The sequence below is a fragment of the Achroia grisella genome, unplaced genomic scaffold, assembly GCF_030625045.1.
Source record: "Achroia grisella isolate CSIRO2021 unplaced genomic scaffold, CSIRO_AGI_Agris_v1 utg676, whole genome shotgun sequence".
Classification (NCBI taxonomy): domain Eukaryota; kingdom Metazoa; phylum Arthropoda; class Insecta; order Lepidoptera; family Pyralidae; genus Achroia; species Achroia grisella.
The window spans coordinates 1684499-1712460 of record NW_026712992.1 but is presented as its reverse complement, the minus strand read 5'-3'; the positions used below and the strand labels follow the sequence as shown (position 1 = coordinate 1712460).

Genomic DNA, 27962 nt, shown 5'->3' with positions numbered 1-27962 from the left:
TAATATTTGTGTACCTGGCGAATTTGAAAAGCCTAAGAGTGACCTTTTAAACTCGGTGGTACAAAATTCCGTTTCTGAAATTGTACTATTTTCGTGTATATATGTTATGTATAATATAGTTTTTACTTCCTGTAATGTATTGTGAAACTCTTCGAGATTTCTAAGGATAATCTAATTAACTAAAGTGGCAGTTACCAAGATTAGGTAAATTGGCTGACGTCATGACTATTTACGATTAAGGATCTTACGGGATTAAAGCTAGTTTTACATGTATAATAATAGTATTTGCCTTAAAAATTTAAGGGCGGGTTTAAAAGGCCTCTCACGCTAAGAGTACCGCTAGTGAGCTTCTAAACTTGGTGGTACAATCTTCCGTTGCTGAAAATGTACTATTTTCATGTAATATATGCTACGTATAATATAGTTTTTATTCCCTAAATTGAATTGAAACTCCTCGAGCATTCTAGTCCCTATATATTCACACATAAAATTTTGATAGTAAATATTTGTCTATTATACTTATATTTTATACAATTTAAGAGTCAACTTCATCTTACCATAGTTTCCATAATATAAAATGACTAATATTTACATTACACTCTGAAGTTAAAATTTATACTTATAATAAAACGAATAAACAGATTTAATAAACAAACCTCAACTAATCTCAAAGACAAATTCGTTTAATGAGTAGTCAATTCATAACAACTTTACTGTCGGACTATATTTGCATTTTGAATAAGTGCTTGTGGTGTATTAATTCATATTTATTTTGTACTTTGACCCGTAACATAGGTACTGTATACTTGAACTACGAGAGCAATATTAGAAGCAATTCGTTTTCTATTTATTAAAATCTCTGCAGTTGCTCCAGAAATTAGGAGCTTGCTTATTAAATCTGTTGATTTAAACACTGTTGTTTCGTATGTTATTTTCCTATAGAACTTAATATTAAAAATATTAACTAGATTTCATTATCTAATGAGGCATCGGTGATACTGATCTTCTAGCTAGTAGCGCCTTGTTGTCGCAGTAAGCTCTGATATCCGCAATTGGTTTCAAGAGGAAAACAGGCACGTCGTCATCGCGTTTCTGAAATAAACGAATATTAAGTTATTCTTCAAGTAATCAATAAGTTAATACTGAAGTTGTTAGGATAATTCACTATTAGTAATTGCTTGGATTTTTAAAAACGTAAAATGCTATTTACTCTTTATTTAAAATCTATATGAAAGGTTGAAGCATTAGAATCACATTGTAATTTATGATATTTATAAAGATGCCTATACGTTCATGTTTAGCATATTAAGCCATGATTACCAAGATATACTTAGTTTGTTTATTCATAGTTGCACGAAAAAGTATTTTAAATCTCATCAAGATATAATAAATCTAAGCTTTATAACTACTTAAAATTCTTAAGCAAGACGGCATTAAAATAAGACCATAAGCACAACTTGTTTAACTGACGTTGAACGAATTACGTTGTTTTATATCGATACCTATACTCAGTAAGTTTAAAAAAAAACATAATTAATAAAAAAAAAACATATTAATAAATGTATATAATTCCAAGTTTACTCCGGAATTAGTCTGGAAAATATATATTTTAGTCTAGAATTTGTTGATCAAGGCCGAAGGAATAAATGTAACTTAATATTCTCTCGGCTTTCAAACTCTAGTGCCATATTATTCTAATATTCTTATATGACAAAAGAAACCATCTAGCTATGAGACCCTGGGGGTAAGATTTTAAAAATATCGGAGCACATTGATGTCACAGGAGAGTAAAGGGTACGCACTTACTTGTGCCTGCTTTACGATAAGTACATAGATAATATAAAGGAACACACAATGTTTGGTATTATTTTAGGATATATCTAAATATTTAAAGGATAAAAATAAATAACACTTATCTAATGAAATTATTAGTGATATAATCATTAACAATTAAAAGTAGGCGACTCTAGATAGTTTTAAATTACGCTTTAAAAAACGCGTGAAAAAGTGACGACTACACATTTTAAGTAATAAACACTGAAATATTGATTAGTATTTATTAGCAAATAGCAAGGAACAAATTATTTGAACTAATAACGAAATAGTTCGCTATTAATTTGCTCTAATGAATACAGTAAAAATTTTGTGATTAAAACAAAAAAAAACTTTACATAGGTCTACAAAGGTCGATAAATTTCAGATAAACTAGACTGATTTAATTGATTTTTTTTCAGTTTAAGTATACACTGTAGATTTACTATTATACACAAGTACTAATATACTGCATCGTGTTGAATCGTGCACCTATTGCATTTCAGTCTCTCATTTTTACGAATAAGATATATGTATTTATTAATACAGTACATCTTAATCAGTATAATCGATTTTTATTTGTTAGACCTACTACACTATTAACGACGACGAACTAAAGAATAACTTACGTAAATTGATTATAAAATAATGTTGATATAAGCAGTCATAATAGTGATCCGTAATTTATAACCATAAAACTATCATAAATTGTACGTCAGATAAAATTAAGTTTAAAAAGATGGAAAATGACCACTTTATCTAACCTCTAACATAGTCGCTACGGTGATGTGATATGGCATAATCATCCAGATGAACAGAATAAATTTCATTCATTAATTCATTGCGTTTTATCAGCTGGTCATTCACTTTTACTAGAATTATAATTTAGTCATAGCAAAGTAAAATGATTTTTATTTTCTTATTACTAGAAAGAAAAATTTAAACGAATTCTCTTCTTAATTCAGTCTTTATTTGTTTTAGTTCAAAGTTTATTCAGTTTTAGTTGTCTATATAAAATTTTATGATTTTGTTAACTAAACTTTTTTATGATAAATCAGTACCTATTCCACATTTGGTAGTCGTAAGCAAGATCTATAGAGTACCTATATAAAAAATAGTTTGATTTGTTACAATAAAACTAATAATTAAAGGTCATATTTAGATATCTTTGTGTAGACAGATAGAATGAGTCGTTGTTAACTACGTCGCTTAAGGTATGCTTTCCAATATGTTGTTTTTCAAATTAAAAATAATGTTGATAATTGTGGATTATACACACATCGACATCTTGTCATAAGCTTGATGAAAAATGTTTGTAGTTTGTAATGTTTGTATCGTGCGAGGAATCGAACCCGCGACTATTGAACTACTAAATATATACTATTCTTATCGGATACTATTTTCCGTTTTCCTCTTACCTATGGCCATGTATTTACTAATATTAATATCGAACGTACATAGTTGTAATAGAGTCACTTCCAGAAGTAGTTGGTAAGTAGATTTGTTAGTTTACTATATTAGATATAGTTACATAAAGACACACAAACAAGTCAATCTCGCCATCTGGAGTTCCGAATTTGATTAATGCGGAAGCTAAGTTAACGGAACACCAACTTAAGTAATATTCACCTGAAATAGAACTTCGCCCTCGAAAAACGTTAGATGGTGCTTCCTCGACCGCAAAAGTATTCCGACGAGTTTGTCCGAGATCACTGTGTATATCTGTGGGCAAATAAACTTGTTAAAACTTACATTACTCATTTTACAAACAGGCATGCTTAGGATTCTTTGCTTACATTTAAAAATAAACAATAACTATATTTTATATGTGTAACTGGATATTCATTTACTTTGAAATCAAACGCTGAACGTGATATTAAATTTTTTAAATAAGTATTGAGAAAAGTCTGGTTCTATTGTTATGAAAAAGTATAATTCCACGCATATAGGATTGATTGAAAAATATTTCACATTTGTGGAATTTGTTATACATTTTAAATGTGCAATATCTCTTAGTCAAAGCATAAATACGTTTCGAGTTGAAAAAACACGTATAAAAATTGCCAACTCCTTTATTCGATAGATGAACTGCTGAGCCATGTTAAAGACAATTTACGGGCAGAAGCATGTTTATCTATAAAGAGAGATTTTCTATATTTACATAGTTTATACTAAAAGAGGCGTTTCCGGTGTCTGTTCTCATAAATATTTTAAACCACTCAATGAATTTAATGCGATTTTTAACATTAGATATAGTGATTCAAAAGGAAGGTTAATATGTATAATACATGTATATCCGTGCGAAGCCAGAGTGGGAAGCTAGTTAAAATTAAAATATTAATTTATGATATTGTTTAAAAATAACCGTACATGAAATCAATACTGACGTGGCCCGCGCGTCAATCGATGGACGAAAACCAAACAAACATCAAAATATTCCTGAGTTTTACTGCTTTAACATCCGCTTCCATATCTGGTCAGGATCTTGTTAACGTTGCTAATTATGTGAACTGACATTAGTAATCCAAAATTAAATCTTGGCCGTGACGGGCCGGGGTGACGACGCGCCCGAGACGCCACGAGGAATTCACGTGACGTCATTTGAATCGTCATTGAAGTGTTTTGTTCAGTAGTTTTGATATAACAATAATATGATGGTCGTAGAAGTAGCTCTGAATGCCTTTGAGTATGATTTATATTCCTTATCTATTGTGCATTTTTTTAAGCTGATAATGACATTTCGTTTCGAATAACGCTCCGCGGGAAGTACTTGAATATGGCATTATACATATAGCAAAAGTGTAACTGTTTGAATTGATCTAAACTGAAACTATTATTGGGCGATCTTGGGACTTTTTGGGGAAAAAATTAAAACCTATTATTATTACAATTTTAGTCTGTTTGTCGATGCGTTTGAGTACGCTAATATCAGAAAGTTATAATTATAGAGCCATGGTCGAACTTAAATGAAACTGACAAACAAAGTTAAATACATTTTTCTTCTAGATATATAATATTTATGTATCTACATACGTAGAAAAAATGTAGTAATATATATAAAAAAAAGTATAGAAAAACCATTAATAAGTGTTGGTATTGCGGGCGGATTGAACATGCAATTATAGAAAGGTGAGCTATGTAGTAGGTAAAACATTTCATATTTTTATTATCCAAAAAAAAAGTATAGTCAACTCTGTATACAGAACGCACTTGGCTATGATAACTGAGATATTGGAGTTCATATCCCGCCCTAGCAAGCTGTTTGAAGGTAATATTTCAACATAAAAGATTTATGTTTTCTTTTTTTGTGTTGTTATTAATAGATGGTATATAATCAGCTTATATAGATTCAATCTCCATTCCATAAAAAAAATGTTTACGTCTATTTTGTAACAGGTTGTACAATAAACTTAATATTAATATTCCACAATCATTAATGACTTGGTATTGACTGTCATTTAGTTATTACGAATTTTCCAACGAGCACTGTCTTGGTTTACATTTAGTTGACCTTTTTGTTAGCTCGAATTCTGAATGGCAGCCAAATGTACTTCTGGTATCGCATCAGACAATTATTTTCTATAGTTCTAAAGTCGATGTTTCGAACTCGAATATCCGGTCTTTCTTCTCTGATTAAATATTATGTTTCGTTAATTGCATTATCGCAGTCTTGAGGAAGCATGATTTCATTGTTTAAAAATGTTTAATTTCAGCTGTTAAGTCAGATTTTAATGTAAAAAAAAAGTCTAGCCTAAGTAGGTGAACAGGTATTTTTTAATCAAATATATTTGATTAATTTTTAGTTTCTAATTTTAATAACCACCTCTCTTTCCTATAAAATCATCCAATTTATAAGCTTTTTGTTCAAAACATGACTTTTATTGGCCGTGTAACGGATTTACTAATTGCATTTTTTCGATGTTCACAGGTTGAATTGTCACGCAAAATAAAATTTCAAATTCATCAGCATGTCTATTGGTACAGAGATGGCTGTTACTGGCAGCTTGTCTACCATTCTTTTTATAAGCTTTATATTTTTTATACGTCACTTTTGACTAACTATTTGTTATGTTACTTCTAGCTGTGAGCCCTTTTGGGAAGAATACACATTTTTACTAGTATTTGGTTTTTATTAAAATAGTAGTTGTGTTCCCGCTCGCAGTAACAATGGCTGATTTTAATATATTAAAAGCAAAACAGTTATTCAGTACCATACTCGTTGTGTAGATTCTACTTAGTCTGGGACTAATTGGCTTTGGTTGAAATGGCAAATGTTATTTATTACCTGTATCTATTTATTAACTATGAAATTATTAATTTCATTATTGGTGAAATATTATCAACATTATTTATTGGCTTATTCAAACTTTAATTTGTTTATTTACGTTAGACATATAATACATATCCGATATATATAAACAAAGGCACGCGATACGTGTATCTGACTTTAATCTTTTAAATGTGCATCAGAAAATTGTCCTTTGTATCCTTTGTAAAGAACCAACTTCCGTACCATTATCCTTGTGCTATTTATCTAAGTGGAAAACCACGTTTTTCTGACATTTTTGATAATAACCTAACGTAAGAAACAAAGGTCCAATTTTACAAAAGAAATACAGACATAGACATCTCGATGAGTCTAGTTCTACACATAAACTTATTGGTACGAGATTTTCTTTTAAAAATTGCTCGTTTCCGTGATGAAAATAAAGCGTAGTTGTTTACTGTTAATATAACTTATTGCCTACTTTATCGACTCTCATCAAAGTTCCTTGAGTTCTTTTTGGATGACGCTTAGGTATGCGTAGGTATCCGTGTACAGTATCGTTATAAAAGTTAATATAATTTCTTATATCCGGGTATAAATAAGAAAGTATTATTTTTTTCCAGGAATGGTAAACAAGTTGACACACATTATATTTGGTTTATTTTGAAGATAATTATATATATTTATTTAATACCAAAATTCGTCATCAGATCGATCTACACGCAGTTTCTTTTGGTCATCGTATTTTTTTTATTTGCTGACATAATGCACTCGATAATATTAGTTTATTCTGTAAGTGATCTGGTGTGAAGATATAATATCTATAAAGTTAAAATAAATAATAGTGAAGTCGAAAGTGTCCAAAACTTCTACTCATGTGATGAATTATATATATGAAAATAGGTAGCGAAACAGGAGTACGTAAGAGATCCTTGGCAGTCGCTCCTGTATATAGGAGAAGGTATACCTTCTCCATAAGGAACCTGGCTACATGACAAATGGATATAAAAGTATGACGTCCATCATGGTAATTTAAGATATTATAAGTGGCATAACTTCCTCCACTAGAAGTGCAACGCAATATAGATTCCATTGACGTCATTAATTTTATTATACACGATGAGTCGTTCATGCCAATAGGATATTAGCTGTTGATGGCCGTTTAGTTTTAAAGAAACTAATTGAAATAATATGTTTAGACCTCGCGTCAAATTCGATACATTACAAAAAGTATCTAATTAAAAATAAATTATCTACGTATTTGATACTGCTGCAAAAGTGAGACAGATGTCGTCTATCTATAAATGTCCAATGAAATGGTACATTTTAATGAAAATTGTTGAGATTTTTAACATTAAAAATTCAACAAGACAGTAGCAAATCTGAAATATTTCGTGGATGTGTCATAAGATACTGTGACCGCTCTATGTGCCAAGTTCATTACTGTCACAAGCATTGCTAATGGTCAGACGATATTGTAGCATAGGAGTTAGCGATTTATTTTATACTTAATACTGGGTATGAGAGCATCATGACCTAGTCATTTCCTGCGCCCACTTACAGCTTAAAAGTCATTAAAAATTAAAAAACAAATATCTCTTGACACAAAAAAAACTGTATATATCAAATTTTATTTCTAATAAACTCTCCGGTGATAGCAACATCTATAACAAAATTAAAAATTAAACTAACCAGGGTAGGGTTGCCAAACGAGAGCGAGGGAGGCGATAGACATGCTCATTGCCATTGGATTCAAATATACCCAGTATGAGTTTGTTAAATGTTTCGTTTACCACGACATAGATAATTATGACTGCTTTTGACTATTCCAACCGTGATAACAGTCTTAGCGATAAGGTTCTTATTAGTATCATTTATTATATAGACAGTAGGCAGGCAGTATATGAATGGCAATCGAGTCGTATATGAATGGAATCTACCGATAGAAAAAAGATAGATACGAAATTGTAATACACACGCAAAATTTAGTATAACCCACATTCTATCTCGTTATCTTTGAGATTGATTAATACGTGTAATAAATCTGTAGATATACAAGACGTACATACATATACATAATTTGAACACAAACATATACATATATATTTAATAAATAGTTGAAAAAACAGCTGAAAATTGTTTTTAACGCTTATGCCTTTCACTTGCATCAAAAGCAAATGTTTTGTCAAGATCACACTACCGGCACAGTCGGGTTATTTTAGTGTTCTGCCAAACTTCGGCCTTGTGACATAAGAACTATAAACAATGAGCTTTACGCCATTAGACAGTAATTAAGCAGGTGTGTTCATTAGTATTACCAGCACCATGTGGTGACAGTCAAGTCATCACTACTATCATCTCCAGGATTTCATTGCTAATTTCAACTCTCTTGTAAGGGATGATTAGAGGTATAAAGTATATTAATTAGTTCTTCGCTGATATCTCAACCAAAAGTATAGACAAAGAGCGATGCGTAGATAATTTTGTACGCAAAATATTTACTGCAATTGTTAGTAAGTATTAAAATTGTGTACATTTATTTGCTGGATTTTTATACACCATACAAGAGATGAAAAACTGGGAATAGAATTTGTTCATCAACAATCAAAGAGCCAATTTAATATCATGTTTTATAAACTTCATATAGATAGCATTTATTGCGTTTCTAAATTTAGAGGACAGAATATTTTGTTTAGCTAAGCGTTATGTTTTCAAGTAGTATTGATACTAAGGTACATAACTTATATTGAAATATTACTACGTGAATTATTTTAATAATTAAATATGTTGTTAAGATCTATGCAAATATAGACTTCAAACTAAAACGAGTCAAAGAAATAGAACTGCAATAATATAACAAGTTTACGAAACTGTTATATTCCGAAGTTACTGATAACTTGGCAAATAAAATATCATAATACCACAAAATGACACTTTTTTATAGAATGATAGCTACTGTGGATACTAAATGGGCATAACTTATCGACCCTATTAGAGTTCTGTGGTTTATCACAACTCGCGTGCGTAAATTGGCGAAGTTGCAGACCCTCTTAGGTGATAAAATATATCAGGTACTTACAGAGAAAAGTTCGCCAAACAGGATGACTTTAGTTGCAGACGCCAATTCTGGAGGTAATAAACTCTTGCACGGCGTTTTTCCATATTGGTTAATGATGTCACATAATTCTTTCATCTCTGTGCACACTCTGGCTTGAGCTTCAGCCCCTCGGAACTCAGTCATCGAACCGGGAATAGGTCTGGCAAAGAAGGAATGTTAAGCTAAAGTAGAGTATCGTGATATGAAACAAAAAAGATATAATAAAAATATATACTAATACTCCGTACTACATGCGCGGAGTAGGTAAAATATTTTTTAATTACTAGAATGTTTCAAAGTACCTTCATAGTACTGCAATTATTCTATTTTAGACCTATTCTGAGTAGTTTCCATTGTATTCATATTAATCCATTTATTAACTGTCGCTTTAATTCCATTGCAAATTCTCAAAGTTGTTTAGAATAGCATAATAATTTCTGACAAGGTCTTACTAGGTCAGTAGTAAATAAATATTTTAAAACTATTCTAAGTTTGGCCGGAGCTGGAGTTACACTGAATGAAAACAGGAGGCGTGCAAAGGGGACTCAAACTTATATAATAAATTTTGATTTAAGGTGACGGGAAAAGGCTGAAAAAATTGAAAAAAGAGTTGGAAGAAGTGAGTTTTGAAAAAATCTGTGTATTTGTGTTATAGTTTTTTGTCATAATTCAATAGATATAATATATTTCTAGTTATATCCTCATATGACTAATTGTGTTTTCATTAAAATAAATAAATTGGGAAATATTTATGTTTTATGCTTGTACCCTCCAAATGTTTTATTAATTAAACTATATTAATATAAAATATAGTAAAAATTATATTTTTTTTAATTATTAATTGATTAATAATAATAAATTTATTTATTATGGCATTAATATTTATTAGATATATATATATTCTAATCTAATGTTAGTAAAATTATGTTATCTGTGGTAAAAGTCTCATCTAACTCGTAATATCTACACTTACTGTGGTTATTATTATGTACGTTAGAATATTAATGTTATATCGCAGCGTCTTATGAGTTCTAAAAAATGGATTGCTGAAATAATGATGACGACGATGATGATAATGATAATACTCACTTGCCGTATTCATCCTTGGAGAATGTGGGTTTGTGGTTTTTGTCGAAGTGTCCACTAAATGCCGTCACTTTCTGTAGGTCGCTGTGTGCTTGTGCTTTGGTATCGAATGCTGAGATCAAGTCTGTTAGTGATGAGCTCTGCAAATAATGAATTTATACATTTAATTATGTAATCTATAATATAATAATTACTATAAATAATTATTATTATTATTATACCCCTGATAAATCACACAACGCCATCTGATTTCAAGGTAAGTAGAGCGTGTGTTATGGACACTAGACAACTGATATAAATACTAAGATTTATAATTTTTGTAAGCGGATATAAAAAACAGGGCTTATCAAGTTTATAGAATCAGAGATAAGGTAGCCTGTATCCGTTCAGAGAAATCATTCAAGTATGTACAAAGATAAGATTTATTGGCAAAGATTCTTAAACAAAAAAAAATATTTTTAGTAAACGTAGACTAAACATTATATTAACTTTAAAATTTCATCAATTAAAATATATATTCTTAGAATGGATAATTAATTTTGTTAAGCATTAGTGGCCATTTTGAAATACCATTGCTGATGTGTCTTGTTTGATTAAAAAAATCCTTAATACAATTATACAAAATTATTATTTATAGTCTGGTGATCAGCTCTGACTTTTGTTAATCTTGGTGCCATGATTGATTTTCATCTGAAATAGCGAGTTAGCAAAGTTACAATCAAAATTGAGTCTTATTCCAAGAACAGTCCATGATCATCAAACGTTTCTAAAAGTTATTATATTGGGTCATACCCTTATGAGTAGCTTAATAACTTGAAGGTATAACATACATATGATATCTTCATATAAAATTAATATGCGGTAACAAATATAGAATAGATTTTAGTGAAGTTATCACTGCGACGATTTGGAATTTTCTTTTTATTTTAAAGGTAACAGTCTAGAGTGGTTTAGAATATATGTATATTGTGTTAATGTATACAAAACTCTAAACCTCTATTTCATTGGCACTATCTACGAGTATGTCATGACTCCTATTCTGTAATTTCATTGTTTTATCTCACACTTCAAACAGCTTACAAACCAAGTACTCACGTAGATGACTTTTTACAAAGTCTATCAAGGTATAATTGTGATTTCAGACTTTATTAATATTACTATTAAGTAATATAATTATTGAAATAAAACTAACCCAAAAAGAAACTCGTATGGAGTCTTATTTCGCCACATTATAACAACATGTCTGCTAAATTACAAAACCATCACGAAAAATATTAGAGTTCAATAAACTGGTCACCTATGATTAACATGTTTGATATAAGAAGGGTTATAAACATTACAAATGTTTATCTTAATACTTAAGTTTACAGAGTTAAGCTGATGTACAAGATAATTAATTTTCGATAATAAATTTTAGGTTTTCAATATAAGACATCCAGGTAATTAACAGTTAGGTTTATCTATGTATTATTATGTATCTCGTTGCAACTAATATTATTATTATATCTATTCTTATTTGTATTCATAAATAGATGACGCTCCGGTTATAGGCAACTATTTCACATGAGAACTATTAGGGGATGGGATGAAGGTAAGAAATTATTTTACAATACTTTATTCGTAAATAACAAAATATATTACAGTGTAATGAAAATAATCATCATATAATGGTTATGTTAATGGAATAAAAAGTAAGAAAACTATGAAAATATGTTCATATTTTGACAAAGAGCTGAAATTCTTTCGAGCGGAACGTTTGATAATTGTGAGGCAATTTCGCATAGTAATTTATGACCGTTTTATTTTATTCAAACGCAGAAATTCCATTCTATTGTTATCGAGCGTTTCAAACAATTTAGCACTAACGTGAGATGCTTTTGATAAATCAATAAAAGTTGGCACCGATCGCGAAGGTGGCTTCGAAAATAAATGTCGCCTAGATAGTCTCAGACGAATAATGGACATAGGCGAAACACGTCTAAATATAAATATTGTCTTTCACATTTATTTACGGCATACGTTACTTTGAATAATTATACTCATATATCCTCATGGCTGTAAACTGAGATGGGGTAATCAGAGGCCTTGTCAACTACTGATGTTCCATAAAGTGTCCAACGAAGAAAAGAACGGCGTTACTCAGATAAATTTGATTTGTCTTTGGTGTTATTCAACAGAATTAGAAATAAAAAGTGACACTGACAGTTTTTAATTATTAAAATATCTAAGATGTGCACTAAACGCATGTATCTTTATTTAGTAATTAGGATACTCTTTTTATTAAAAGTCCTATATTTATGAATGGGTCAGGCGCGTGTTATAAACATATTAATGCTTCATCGAAACTATTAACGGGATAGAGCTTTTGGCAATTGTGATTATAATAACAACTCTGTTTGTCTCAAACGTATATTATGTTACAATTTTTCTGCTCAAAATTTTTAAAAATAAATGGATTTTATTTATACACTAACACTTTTTTAATCCGTCCCAGTATATGATGTATTTTATTTCAAGACTTTATTATTCTGTGCAAATCGGTAGTTAAAAAATATTATAGAATGAATATTATTTTATAAAACTGTATACGATTACTACAATAAACACTACACAACTGTAAAAACATATTTCATTTACGGAAACAACGCTAATAAAACAACTTTATTGCAAACATGAAAGAAGTTATGGATACTTAGAGAGTTTCCATTGTTTTAGAATTTTGCTGCCAAATGAATGAAATCTGTTTGTAATAAAATTTTTGTTTCCTAGAAGATGTTTTAATGTTGATTTCTAATTTTAATTTCTATAAACATTTATGTTTTCCATCTGCAATATTTCTTCAGTATGAGTACGGGTAAGTTGAACTTTTTTGTAAGCACATATGACCTGTTTGTTTTTGCGACAGTGAAGGTAAGAATTACTATAAATAATGTAAGCATTTATATCGTACGTTTGTATTAATAACAGTATGATGTTTTTAAACCGATATTTAAAAGAAGTAGATTCTTAATTACTTCTTCGGTTTTCGTTCGTCTTAGTATAACCAAATTTGAGATTTTCTTTGTATGTACCTAATGTTTGTTCCTGTTGGTAAATGTAAGAAATGCTTGGGATAAAAAGTTGTGACTTATTGTATTCTTACTTAACGTATTGTGGGAGATAATTGGAACCAATATAATGGGAACTTGTGCAAGAAAAAGTCAAGACAGGTCAATTATGTCAGTCTGAGACTCTGTAAATCTTCCTAGCTGGTGAATTCATCACGAGGCTAACTGACCTGACTGACTTTACGATCATACATCCTTCACTGATGCATTCCAGTGGATACCGTTCTCTCACACACTGTAGTAGGTATCACAATATTAGTAAGGGATTATCAGTATTGATGTACAGTTTCTGTAAATACTTACATAGTAAACTTAAATATATTTCAAGATGTTTTATATACAAAAATTTGTTAGTTGAATTGAATTCCACTTTCACATTAAAGTCTGTTGTAAATTCTAAGTAATAATAGCAAAGTTTTCAATGATAAACACATCCGTGTTTATATTTTATTTCAGAAACATCCGGTTGTTAACAGATGTTATATACGAGTAGGAATGCGAGGAATTCACATAGATTAACCTCGAAATATAATCGTATTAAAGTCATGTGACCTCCAATAATAATTTTAATATTTAAAAATACGCTTTGTTCATATAATCGAAGGAATTTTTATATGTCATTTAAAAAATTAACTGCTGATGTCGCACATATTTTACGAGTGCCTATACACATGTGAACAGCACATCAAGTGATATCACTCATATGTTGTTATTCCGTAAGACTGTATCTATAATTGTAATATATAATTACAATTTATAACCATTGGAATTCTCACTCTTCAATCGAAATACATATTACAAACCTTGCTTCTTCTTGTTCTAGGTGGGAATGAGGTACCTAGATAAAAAATATGTGAACGGGTTTTCACATATTTTTTATTATAGTTTATGAAAGTCTATTTTACTCTGGTTTTTGAAGATGATTAATTGAAACAAGATTACTTAAAAAATAATATTATTTCTTTTATATATTGTCGAAGATCATTTAATTAGTATATTTATAAACAGAGCCAGAATACGATTTTGAATAAAAACATCCGTGTCAATTTTTGCCTTACTCAATTTTTTAATATACTATATCTTCTTATGGACCCTGTAATTCGATGTAGGGCAATATGTAGCTGTAAAATTATACAGTACCAGCTACTCGCCCTGGCTTCGCACGGGTGTACATGTATTATATATATAAACCTTCCTCTTGAATCACTCTAAAAACCGCTAAAACCGCTTTAAAATCCGTTGCGTAGTTTTAAAGATTTAGGCATATATAGGGATGGACAGACAGCACCAGCGACTTTATTTTATACTACGAGTATGTAATGATGATATTTTTCTTTCAATTTTATTCTCAGGAATGTATACGAGGTACCGTACCATAGGTACATTCGGTAGTATTCATATTAGTTATGTATAGTTTTCCATTAGAAATGCTGTTAGATTGTTTTCCATTCTAGTTATATAAAAAATCAGCGCAAATATAATCCATTACTATAGGACCAAAAGGTCGCGCTAACCACAAAGAATGGCCTTGACCCACGTAGATCCAACAACTCTCAATAGATAAAAATCTTTCTCCTTTACTCAGATTTAACGATATTTGGAAAGAAGGGGAATTAAACGAGATACTCGGAATGCACTTTGTCGTCGTGACGATGATTCACACTGACTAATTGTGGCATCTTGATTTACATCCGATGGATTGCCAGCAGCTGTCTGTAACACATTCGTTGACCACATTCATACTGATCGCAGATTACAGGAAACGGCCGGATTTTATGTTATTCTTGTATTTTACATATATTTTTCGAAATAACGATTTTTAGACGAAACAATGTTTCATTTATCATAATAATAATATGGTATATTCCAATCAAAATCATGTAGAACCAAAACAAAATTAAAATGATTCGATTAATATAAATAAATTTTAGAATAATTTTATTAAATTCCGTAAAAAATAGCTATAATAACAAAATTGGCCAAAAGTCCGTGTAATTTCTGCGAAGATATCGCGCAGGTTCTATATCTGCTAAGAAATATGGTCGAATTTATATTTTAATTAAATGAAAAAGAAATAAATATAATTATCTAATGTAGTTGCTAGAGATATTATAGAGTGCAAGAACTGTGAGGACGATGTCTGGGACAGGATAAAGTGGCGGACCAAAATAAAGGAAGCTAGGAAGTTTTAATAGATTATTATAATTTTACAATGATCACATGGGTCTGTTAGAACTTATTAAAAATTTTATAAGACAGCTTACTAACAAAACAATAACTTTTACATCAAGGAAGTAAAAATGTTTTTTGTACAATTAGGGAATTTTACGACGAAATTTTATTCATCCAAAAATAAAGACGACGATGTCAGTGTCTAGATGAATGAAAGAGCGTGCCTTCGTATTCGGAATCTTGTAATTTAGAATACTGACACAAAGACATAATTTCCTTTGTTACTGCCTCCGACAAAATTGAATGTTAGTAGGTATATGTATTTCCCTTTAATATGTAGGAACTGATTGATTTATTGCTGTAAGGATACGTAATTACTATAAACTTCAAATCAGATTAAATCAAAATATCTTTATTCCTATAGTAATATCAGTTCGAAATGTTAGTATAAATTAAATAAAGATGTAGCAAGCAATACAATATTTACCTCCTTCAATATGTATTTTTTCCAAATGGAATCTCGAACACTAGTTAACGTCATTATATAATAAACAAAATTGAAGTTTCAATATTCAATATAAAGCTATTAATCAGCAATAAATCTATTTCTATTATAGTTAATAGAAATTATTATATTCTATTGGTAAGTTTAATATTTTGATGAAGTGTTTAAGCAAATAATGTTGCTTATGTAAGGCAATAAGTTTCTCTAATCTGGACAATCATAATATTTATACATATATTAAGGATTGGAATACTAAATTACAGAATTAAATTAGGCAATTTTCATGCATCTTTTCGTGATATATATCTGTTGATAATCAAATTAAAAATCGAGTATAGTTTTAAAAAGTAGAGTATGTTCATTGTGTCATATACAAGGATCAGAAATGAAAGCGAGTTTGTTGTTTCGTCTTGACACTTTGACGGCTCAACCATTCGAGATGAAATTTAGAACACAAATATGTACAATTCGGATGATGATAACCTGCATTTATTAGAAGAATAATACGAATATATCATGTAGAAAATACTGACGTCGCTTCTCTTTTCTTAAGCCGCTTGAAAAGTCTATCAGTCAACATTATTTGTGGGTAAATACGAAATGTTGTGCACAACAAACACATGTAACGTTCGAAAATATCTCAACATTTGTCATTTTCCTGGGTGAATGACAGAGTCATAAGTTATGTGCGTTGGCCCTGCGCCTGCGTCGGCCTTCTTCGCTCGTTAATTTTGAATGATTGGTCTTTCGACGTACGAATGATTCATCCTTCCGTCTACGCGTTTGGATATTTTACAGGAATGCACAGAACATTCCTCTAAAATCAAGAGGTGATAAAATTAGTTGTTTATTTTCGTTGTTCGAGGCGTGAAATTGGTTACCGCTTCTCGTTACGTAGGTTAGAATTACAATCACCGACTTTTAGATGCGCTCGAATATTTATGTTTTCAGTTTTAATCAATCACTGTCTATCTGCTTCGATAACTTTTAGTCACTGTGTACAGTAGCTACAAAATCAAAACTAATTAACACACAATGTGTCTGATACAATATTAACAAAACCATGGAGAATTGAAATAATATTTACTCCATCTATCTATATCTATGCTAACATTATGAAGAGAGAATTTATTTTGTTATTACTAATCTACGGAACCATTGCACGAATTTGAGAAAATCTTTCATTAGCTATTTTATATCATACTAGCCTATGTAGGTATATATATATATTACTTCAACAAAAATATACAGCAACGTTTATTTACTTCCTGTATTTATTCACAAAACAAATTTACACATGGTTTTTATTCCACTTTCTATATTCATTCTTTCTATATTCTCATATTCATGCATATGAGGAATTTAGTCACAAACACTACATATTATTATCTGTACCAAGTAATGATATATATAAAACTCAAAGTAATATTATTAAGTATATTCATAATGCAAACTCAGCTAACAAGAACCGACAAGAACGACTTTAGTTTTGCGGCAAAGGTTCTACAAATTAGAGTTAAGTAACAAATTACAAATTTCGTAATGATATTATAAGAATTTTTTTAATTATTGAAAAATTATTTATTGTAGAATAGAATATATTACTCCATACTACTAAGTTCGCATTAATTCTGATGTTAATATAAAATAATAATAATAATATCAGGACTGCGCCCTCTAGACGCAAATTAAGCTAGCTAAAGCTTGTGTTATGGGTACTGGCACAGATAACATGTGGTACTAGATAACTGATAAAAATACATAGATTTTTTTTTCGTAAATACATACCTATTATACTGAGAAAATACCCACACCGATACAAGCAATCATACTCATGAATACAAATATTTGTACCGTGCGAAGAATCGAATCTGCGACCATCGGAAGTAAGGCGGTGTGCTAGACCACCGATGCTGTCAAAATATTACGTTTACTATTGTTAAATTTGAAGAGCTATAGGATAAAAATATAACGTATGTATAGCTGGTTACTGGCGTACCCGGGTATGCTGCGCAGAGACCCGTCGTGGTAAACTGACTCTAATTATCATTGAATTAGTAAATAATGGAAGGCTTTAAATAATCTATGTCAGCCAAAAGTGGATCATTACATTGATCGCGGTTAGTGATCATTAAAACGTTTTCTGGCTATCAAAATGATATCGTGTTGCGGATTTAAGAAAAAACTTGGCAACTAGCCACATAACGCCGGCATGCAACTATAATGGGTCTGCTTGTGAAATATTTTATTATGAATATGCAATAAATAATTCATGTGTGAACGTAGCACAAAAAATATACATTTTTATTGCAAACTTATATTAAATTTATTTGTTTGCAAAATATATTAGTTATGTCATAATCTAAGTAGGTTTATTTTAGTGTCAGTGCAAAAATAAAGAAAAGGATATACAGAAAGAATATCCATTGAAACATTAAGAATAGAGTACCTATTGTCTATTTTATTATGATGACTGTCATTTTCTTTACGAAAGATAATGGAATAGTGCCCCCGCTTGCTTACTAATTGACAATGAGAGGTCATCTTCTCATGAGATCAAGTTCATGCTAGAACTCTGGTAGGATGATAATAATTCACCACGATGATTACCAGGAGGGCCGCGTGGAGGTCGAACTGATACGGGACATTGATATATATTATGTTCTTTAGTTCTTGTTACTAACAATACTAAGTCACTGAATTGATAGAGAATCGTTTGTTTCGGAAAATGCATATATGGATGATTGTATATGGTGTATTTGACACATAACATTCGAATATGACCAAGCTCATGTCTCTCAGTTTCGTTCACAGCTCAAGTGGCTCCGTATAACTCTTAGTCGTGACAGGCATATCTTCTGTCTTCTTTACTCTATTCTTTTTAACCTTGCAACTCCTTATTATTTAAAAAAAAAAAGAGATCGGTTAAGCGATTATATCGCCTTTTGTACCTACATACTATGTATATTGTTTTGTTTTATATTTTTTTGTTTTTTTTATATTTTTTAATAATAAAGATTTATAACTAAATAAATAAAAAAAAAGAAGTATGGCGTCAGAAGGCTATTACACTCAGATCTAGCTTTACAACTGGTCTCTAATTAAGTACGTGTCTATTCATATAAGTACATAAAACAAATTCAATAATACGATGAAAATTTACAAGATTGATTGATCTATACTAAGAATCAGTGTTCACAGAATGGCTCTGTAAATTATTAAACGATGAATGTTATTCAAATTACATTACAACAAACATTGCTACTCAATTAAGAGGCTAAACCTTACATGGTTGATGTCTCATGTTTTATATGTTGTTATTTATTATGCGACATATAATACTCATTTATTTAGTCATCTTTTACTATTAATTTACATTATTCTCTTTTTAAAAACATATAGGTATATGGAAATGGATATGGAAGAGCGCGATGTACCTACCTAACCAGGCATTACTATGGTTACTAGGATATCTACATTAATAGATCAAACTGTATCATAGATTTTCATTTTTTTCTTTACACTTTAACTCTAACATTTATCATAGCTTTAGTATAAATATTAATTATTTATAGTAGTTAAGTAACTTATGACAAACTGAGGTAGAATTTGTCATAAGTGCAATAAACAACAGTTACTTTTATCATTCGGTTGGTACATGGCCTCTTTTTACTATATATATATATATTTTGAATCCAACGAAGGAGGAGACGAGGTTACAGTCGCCTCTCGCATTAATTTTACGTTTCCTTCATCGGATAGTCTATTACAAATATAAATTAATGCACAAAATATTTTTTTGGTGCCGGCCAGCTCTCACGACCTTTTGGTGTAAGGCGGGCTAGGAAATCACTAGGCCATGACGCTCTCAAAATTAATATATTTTAAACTATTTAAATAGTGGTTCTTCATTTACACAAAACTCAGGAATTTTACTGTCTCTTTAAATTATTAGTGTAGTTTAGTTAAAATTACCCAACGATAGTAATAACTTTAATTATTCATGTAATTAAAAATGCTGCCAACTCGAAAAGAATCACGCAAAATCCTAATGTTCCAAAGAGTGATTTTGTAAGAAGTTAGAGAGTATAATTATTCAAGCAGTCTCGTGTGAGTTACGGCAGTTTGATTAATGAATTCCAGGTGATTTTCATTTAAATATTAGAAGACATATAAAAAAGATCAAAATAGAGTATTTACCTTATTTGCTAGGCGGGAAGATGAGGGGGTGCCGGGAGGGGATTAGAATTCTCTAACCGTACAACTTATTAAGTTACTTCGAGTTGAAAATATTAGAATATAGGGGGTAACCTTTAACCTATCATGTAATCATTTCATAAGAAGAGATTGTACAAACATAATCAGCGCACAATAATTAAATTTGATATAAAAAAGTAGGTCATATTTTTCGTTTCGTATTCTTGATAGTTTTGTGTGCGATAGTAGAATTAGTTTGCTATAATATTAGAATGATGAGATAATGTAGTTTTGTACGATTCGCTCTGTTTGGCACCACAATCGTAATTATTTTTATATGAAGCAACAATGTTCGGATATTGCATACCACTGCAAAATTGATAGTGTCATCTCTGACGCAAAGAGGAAAACCGCCACGTGCCGAAACCTAATGAGTGACTAAAGAAATAACAAAACAAGGCGTCATTTTTGCTATCTTAATACAGTTTATAATAGTAACTGGCTTCCCGCCCCTGCTTCGCACGTATGTCCATGTATGATACATATAAACCTTCCTATCTTAGCACAGCAAAAACCGCATTAGAATCTGTCACTACGTGACAAAACGTGTTAAAAGATCTAAGCAAACAGACAGCGGAAGCAATTTCATTTATTCATATATTTTACAAATGTTTATATCACGTGAGAACTCGAACAAATACTCCAATAGACTACTGCTATTGAGTAAAAACAACATATGCATGATGACTAGGGCCCTCACAGGATACTGCAAATTAAACAAGCATATGGCAAAACTAGGCCTATGCACGACAAAAATCTGCAGATTCTGCCAAACTGAAGAGGAAACGCTACTACACATCCTATGTGATTGTAGCCCACTCATGCATAAACAAAATATCTCCTTTGGAAAGTTTACACTCTTTCCCGAGCAGATAAAAACCATCGCTCCTAAGAATATCCTTCAACTCTTATCCCTGACCGGTTTAGGAGCGAACTCTGAAAAATGGCAAGCAAAATTGATCTATGTAGGTCGCAGTGCTACAGGTGCTACAAACACCGGACAATAACCCAAACAACCCAATAAAAAAAATCACGTGAGAATCTAATCCCATCAGCAAATATCAGAACTATACCGCCGACTTTGATAACTATATTTTATTAACCTTGCAGAAATCTTTGTAAGGGCTCGATTATTAGTTATTACAGATGAATGAGCAATTAGTATGAGCCTTTCTAATAGGTATGCTTCCTGTAGGACTCCCTAAAATTCGCGTTATTCGAACTCTTTGCTAAATACAGCCCGTTATAGTGCTTTCGTATTCTATTCAGATCAGGTCATCTTTTTACTTGAAACGTTGAAAGATTTTTTTCATATGCATATCCAAAATTTCCGGATCTTCAGTGTAACATTTGTTGTATATAAATTACTGAATGGGTTATTATAGCAACGAGACCATGTTGCTTTTTTGTTCAGAAGAGTAAACGTACTAGGTATATATATGACGGCCAGTAAAGATCAGTCGAAAACGATGACATACTGTGCCGACCCCCAATAAATAGAATAAAGGCAAGGCAATGACGACTGATTTATATTATTATTTTGTATAGATCGGCATTTTTTTATTTGCCAAATGATATTAAAATGACATATTTACAACTTTCCGTAGACTGTTAACTTGTTTGCAAGTCTAAACAAATTACAACACGTCATCGTGTTTATTTGAAATTCGAACAAATTTTAGGTGCCGTACAAGCAAACAAATTTACACGATATTCTTTATGATGTGCTCATGAATAATAATAAATAAACTTAATAATATGTCTGAGCCTCGATGAGGATTTGTGTCTTGATTTTAAACACGATTTCCTTTCTAGATGATATGTGAAGAGTTTCTGTATATAAATCAAAGCAAATTTATTTGTACAGGCACCCATTAGTTAATGAATTTCTAATAATTATATTATGTACAGCGAATATATTAAACAAATATCTAAACCATTTCTCGGAAACCATCGCCGACGTAATAATAGTAGAATCATATGTAGACTTCGTTTTCACCCGTTTTCGCGGGAATTTCTCAATTCTAGTTAATAGTATACACCCTATAAGCAAACCTTTTTTATACATAATTTGATAAGTCTAGTGGATGAATAGACATTAAAAGCAATGTCAATTTAAATAGCTAATTCTATACAGATGATAATTATATATAACTAAAAAAATCGATGTAAGAGATGTCTTGTTCCCTGCCATGTTTGGTTTCACATAAAGTTAAGGAAGTACCAAGTAATGAATTACATTTCCACAAAATTCTATATTCTATTCAAATGTAATAAAAGTTCAAAATAGAACAATACTTAAAATAGGTGTAGTTCTTACTTTAAGTATTGTCTTATTTAAGACGCCGAAAGTAATTTTCTTTATTACATATGTATAATAAAATTATAAAATCGTAACGACGCGAATATTCTCTGTTTGTGTATAATTTTCTAATATAAAAATGGCTGGCGGAATTAAATTGTACTATTCATAGTATATGTATATAATATATTAGATATGGATCAACATAAAGAAATGTACTAAACAAACACCGTTAAAAGAAACAAATTCTTTTGTTCTTTTTATTTTTAATTTTAAGAATGATATCCACAATTTCAGTTAACAATTTCTTTTATTTGTTCTTTAAACAAATAGTAGTAGCTATTGTATAGATGTTTTATATATTGCTATCGTTCAATTCATTGCCGTGATTAGAGTCCGATCTACATAGGCGTAAAAAGTCGCAGGTACTTGTCTTGGATAAGTAGGAAAGATATTGAAAAATATGATACTATCAAACAATGCAATATAAGGCATTTTAGGGCAAGGTTACATGAGTGGCTAATTGTAAATAACTTCTACAGTATAAGGGATACGAACATACATACATACATACGAACTTTGACTTAAATATAGGTTTAATAATATTGTTTAATATTAGTGCAATACTGTGACACGTATTATTTTATTGTGTGTACCTATTATAATGTTTTTAATTAAAAGAAATTTAATGACATATTGTATTTAAATATTTATGATATCAATTTTAATATTTGCATGCCCCTACGGAGTGCTGCATGTCGTGTACTTGCATTATATATTATATTGCAAGATCAAAATTACTATGTAGCAAGTAAATAAATAAATAATAATAATTATTATTATCTATTTCATGAACCGAACAAATGCCAATACCGCCGCTTACTAGGGTAATAGGAAGGCTTTATTACAAAATGACTAGTTCCATAACAAACTATGTCAATAGAATAACCTCGTTAACTTATGGCCGGGCAGGGTTTAGCTAGGATGGGCAAGATTAATAGGTTTCAGAACCGGCTTCATGAAGTTGAGTTAATAAGCTGTCAAGAAATTAATGAGCAAGCTTTGATCGAATACTACTTAGCACAATTTCACGGGCATTTTTAATAGTTTATTCAATGAAAATGTAGTAACAAGTAACAAAATTGAGAAAATAAATAAAATTATTCGTGTGGCAAACACATAAATAATTTATATTATTAGCAATTAATATTCATTTTTAAATATATAATTATATTATTATTATTATAAAATGGTGGAGGACTGCTTCTAAAACGCAGCGTTAGAACCATAAACATCAATTAAACGTTGAGTTATTTTATTTTATTACACTTAATATTATATATTTCGTACGAAAAATTTAAAAAAATATAATTATTTTCATACGAATCCGTTATACTTTAATACTTATTAAAAACATATCTTGATGTTCCTCAATCATGACGTAATTAGGTCTATTTATATTTATATCTACATATGTCGGCAATCAACTTAACTCCAAGAAGTCTGTAAACGAAGACAAATTCTAAACTAAAACTAATTGTTTTCTTAGGAAAATCCTATTTTCGTCGTCAAGCTTAAACATTAAAACAACACTATAGAAACACAGTAACCGTATCGACAGGGTTTGCAACCCTTACGTACCTACTTATACTAAATTTAATTTGATGATAGCAAAAGTATAAATAATTTATTACCAGTAAGACGAACAGAGATACCTAAAAGCGAATAAATACTACTTTAACCTATTACCTACCACGGTTTACCGAATAAAGACATACAGTATTTGCGATTAATATATCTAATACCAATACTCCAAATACTATGCAAAAAAAAGTTCAAAACTAATCAAGACCCTGGTTCGAGCAACTGTTCACGCTGAAATAATGCAATATGCATTCATTTCAGCGTGAACAGTTTTAATTTTAATAAGTTATTTCACCGAAACTCTGTTTGCAATTGGAAACTAAAAGCTCCTCATTTCTCCTCCTGCATTCATCTGATTCTTTGATTAAATAATTTTCAATTACAATTTAATGCAATTTTCTTAGTTTCAAGGTCTCTCAAGGTCAATTCGTATAATCTACACACTTTTCTGAATTACAAATGTGTGTAGCTTACACAAAGGTGAATGACTTCCTTTTTCCCTTTTCTCAAATAATACATATTAAGTTACGACTACGAAACTTTGTACCTTATTGCGAACTAACTGTGCTACTAACTGTACAACTTCCACGTGTGGCTGAGTAATAAGTTGAGCTTAGTAATACTATATAAGTATGCTGTAGGTATAAAGTTACGGAAAAGTTTTGGAATTGATAGCTTTTCGACAAATATTTCGTGATGAAAACTTAACATATAAAAAACGATTCAGTTACACAAACATGTACGTGTTATGAATTCCGAAAACCGAATTAATTGAAGTTCCCGTTCACGTATCCTGACCTATTTGTGTGGAAAATTAGTAGATGTAATAATGACAAAGAAAAGACATTCCGACGACAACAAAATGGATACAAATCTTCAAAGTCTTTCAATCTAAAAATAAGGGTAATTAGAAAGCCACGTCATTACTATAATGCACATGGAACAGCTAAATGTGATTATAATCCCGATACAAAGAAACTAAGAATTATTGTGATATAGATATACTTACGTTCCTTTGTATACCTTTGACGGTCTCGATGGTCTAGCGGTATAACATACCGCCTTAATTCCAATAGTCGCAGGTTCAATTCCTCGCACAGTACAAACATATGTATTCATGAGTATGATTGTTTGTATTGGTGTTTTCTATGTATAATATATGTATTTATGAAAAAAAGTATTTGTATCAGTTGTCTAGTATGTACAAAAGCTTTATTTAGCTTAACTTAACTTAAAATTAATAGGTATTTACTTTTCTAAGCCAATGTCAATAATTATAGATCTGTTACTTTAAAGAATTTGGTCATAAAGTAGCTAATGCTATGAAGTTTTGATCTTTTATTTTTTTTGTTGTAGATAATGCCATCTAGGAAATTTAATAATGAATATAATTCTAATCTCATAAGCATAGAATAATATAACTAATGTAGATATAAACAAATATAATGAAGTCGATAAATATAGCTAATATTTATTCAGTCAGAATATGAAGACATGAAAATGAGGGTCTTTATTTCTAATTCAATTACTCATCAACAAGAGAGTTGCAGCAGATTTGGATGCAAGATCTAGTTAATATCTCAAGCAGAAAAGGCGACTAAATACACTATTGTATTTATAACTGAGATATTATATTATAACAAATCATCTAGGATAGGAAGAATGAGTAGATTTGGGTAACATCTTTCGAATTGGATTTAAAAAGTATTCTTTATTGAACCACATTCTAAACAAAAACATTGAACTAAAATCAGATTATTACCTATTATCCGGAATTCCATTATATACAAAGTATAAAAAAACTGTTACTGTTTATAAATTGGAAGTATTTAACAGGTTAGTATGAGTATTTGGACGTTATAATGTATTAAAAATTAAAAGACTAATAAGAAACACGTGTGCTGTTCTAAAGATTTAGAGCACAGATACCAAAATTCAAGAAACTATATAGTAATTTTATTTTATAATAATTTCCCATACCACCTGATATTATTTAGAGCATAGTTAAACTAAAAATGTCTACTGAAAATAACGCGAAAAAAAAAGATTGATTGACGAAACAATGTAAGAAAATGCAGATGACAATCATATTCCTATTCATTAATCTTGCAGTCTTGTAAACTTCCGTGCAAGATAATAAAGACAAAGCCAACGAAGTTTCCGCAACACAAACAACTGAAATTCCTTTCTACGTATAAATACGCGTTGTATTCAGTGCTCTATACGTAACTGTAACGGGTGTTTATTTACTCGTTAGTGAGAAGGTCATAAAGAAACCTTACCCGTGATCGCCTCTGAATAGGATTATCGCCAGGGATGGTTAAGAAATTTCCGCTCATCTTTGCAAGACAAATGCACAAACACTGACTTTTAGTACACGAAGTTCTTTAAAAATAGCGCGCGATTGCTTCTGATTGAGAAGCGTGCGTACGCGTCTGTGGTTATTCAGCGAATGATCAACCAGTTTATGAATGAGTGACGTTTAATAGTCCCCCTCTCTGCGCCCCCTTATGACGATGCATTGGTCACCGCGTTAACCCCGGACATTCTTGTGTGGGAGTGTCTACGTTCCAATCTAATTGTTACCTAAATATACTGCACTACAATCACCTGTGTGGGAAATTCTTTGAAAAACTGATGGTGATTCGTTGTCTCTTATTGACGATTTCCGTAGCAAGGTTATAAGAGTCGGGATTGAAAATATTATTGGATAATTTCCACAAATACCTACCACACATTTTCTATTTCTTCATCGGACGCCTAAACATTTCAAATGAATGCAATCATAACATTATTAGAGGCGATGAAAATACGATATTTCCTTTGGACTGGAATATCAAAACAAACACATAATGAAACGAAACGAGGTATATTTGAAATACGGATATTTATTTATTTTTTCATAAAAATTCTAAATTCAATAATGTGTTTAAACATGTAACATTTACATATATGCATTTATACAAAGATATATGCAATGTTTAGTGATATTAATACTAAAATTGGAGCGTTACAGACTTACAATGATGCAGATGCATGCGACGATCACATTTTACACTTACAAAATAATATTTACCAAGTATTGTCAAATGGTAAAGGTATAATGTGTGAATACAATTTGTTTGTATTATATTTTGATGAGATTATAATGAATACTGTGCGCTTCTTTTTACACTATCTGGTAATATCTCCATAAACGGTAACACGGGATGAACATAATTTGAATTATACAAATATTTGTAAAATTAAATATACACCGAAATTAATACTGATATATAGTTAGTTTATGCAGATATTACACGATCCCATCAAAACCGCTGCATCCCTTTCACAATACGATGGAAGTATGATTTGTAAGTATTTACAAATGGATGATCCGTTTGGATGAGGTTATTATCATCATTGAAACTATCATCGTCAACAATTTGATTTTTTAAATCGCGAACGAAACGGTTGAATAACTCTCCGGTTTTTAACTATTTAGCTAAAACAATACAAACCTATACCCCATTCAATGCACAAAAATGTATTATTATTAATGTAATATATCTAATACAAATTGTTAAAGCACTGCATTTATTTGATATACATTAATACATTGAATAGAATATGGAGTAAACAATAGAAATTAATAAAAGTAACTATGATTTATTAATTATTATGATTGCGGAATAATTCTATTAATCTATAGTTACACAGACTCAGTCGACTCA

At 30.4% G+C, this 27962-nt stretch overlaps 1 protein-coding gene across 1 annotated transcript; it reads right to left on the bottom strand.

Annotated features, from left to right (window-relative positions):
- Positions 1 to 321: 321 nt before the first annotated feature.
- Positions 322 to 26687, bottom strand: LOC131850013 (actin-binding Rho-activating protein-like). The gene is made up of 5 exons (XM_059200158.1): positions 26532 to 26687; positions 10266 to 10402; positions 9159 to 9336; positions 3442 to 3534; positions 322 to 1092 (listed from the first exon to the last, which is right to left on the bottom strand). The coding sequence occupies exons 1-5, from the start codon at positions 26586 to 26588 to the stop codon at positions 979 to 981; spliced, it is 579 nt and encodes a 192-aa protein (XP_059056141.1). The 5' UTR covers positions 26589 to 26687; the 3' UTR covers positions 322 to 978.
- Positions 26688 to 27962: the final 1275 nt, after the last annotated feature.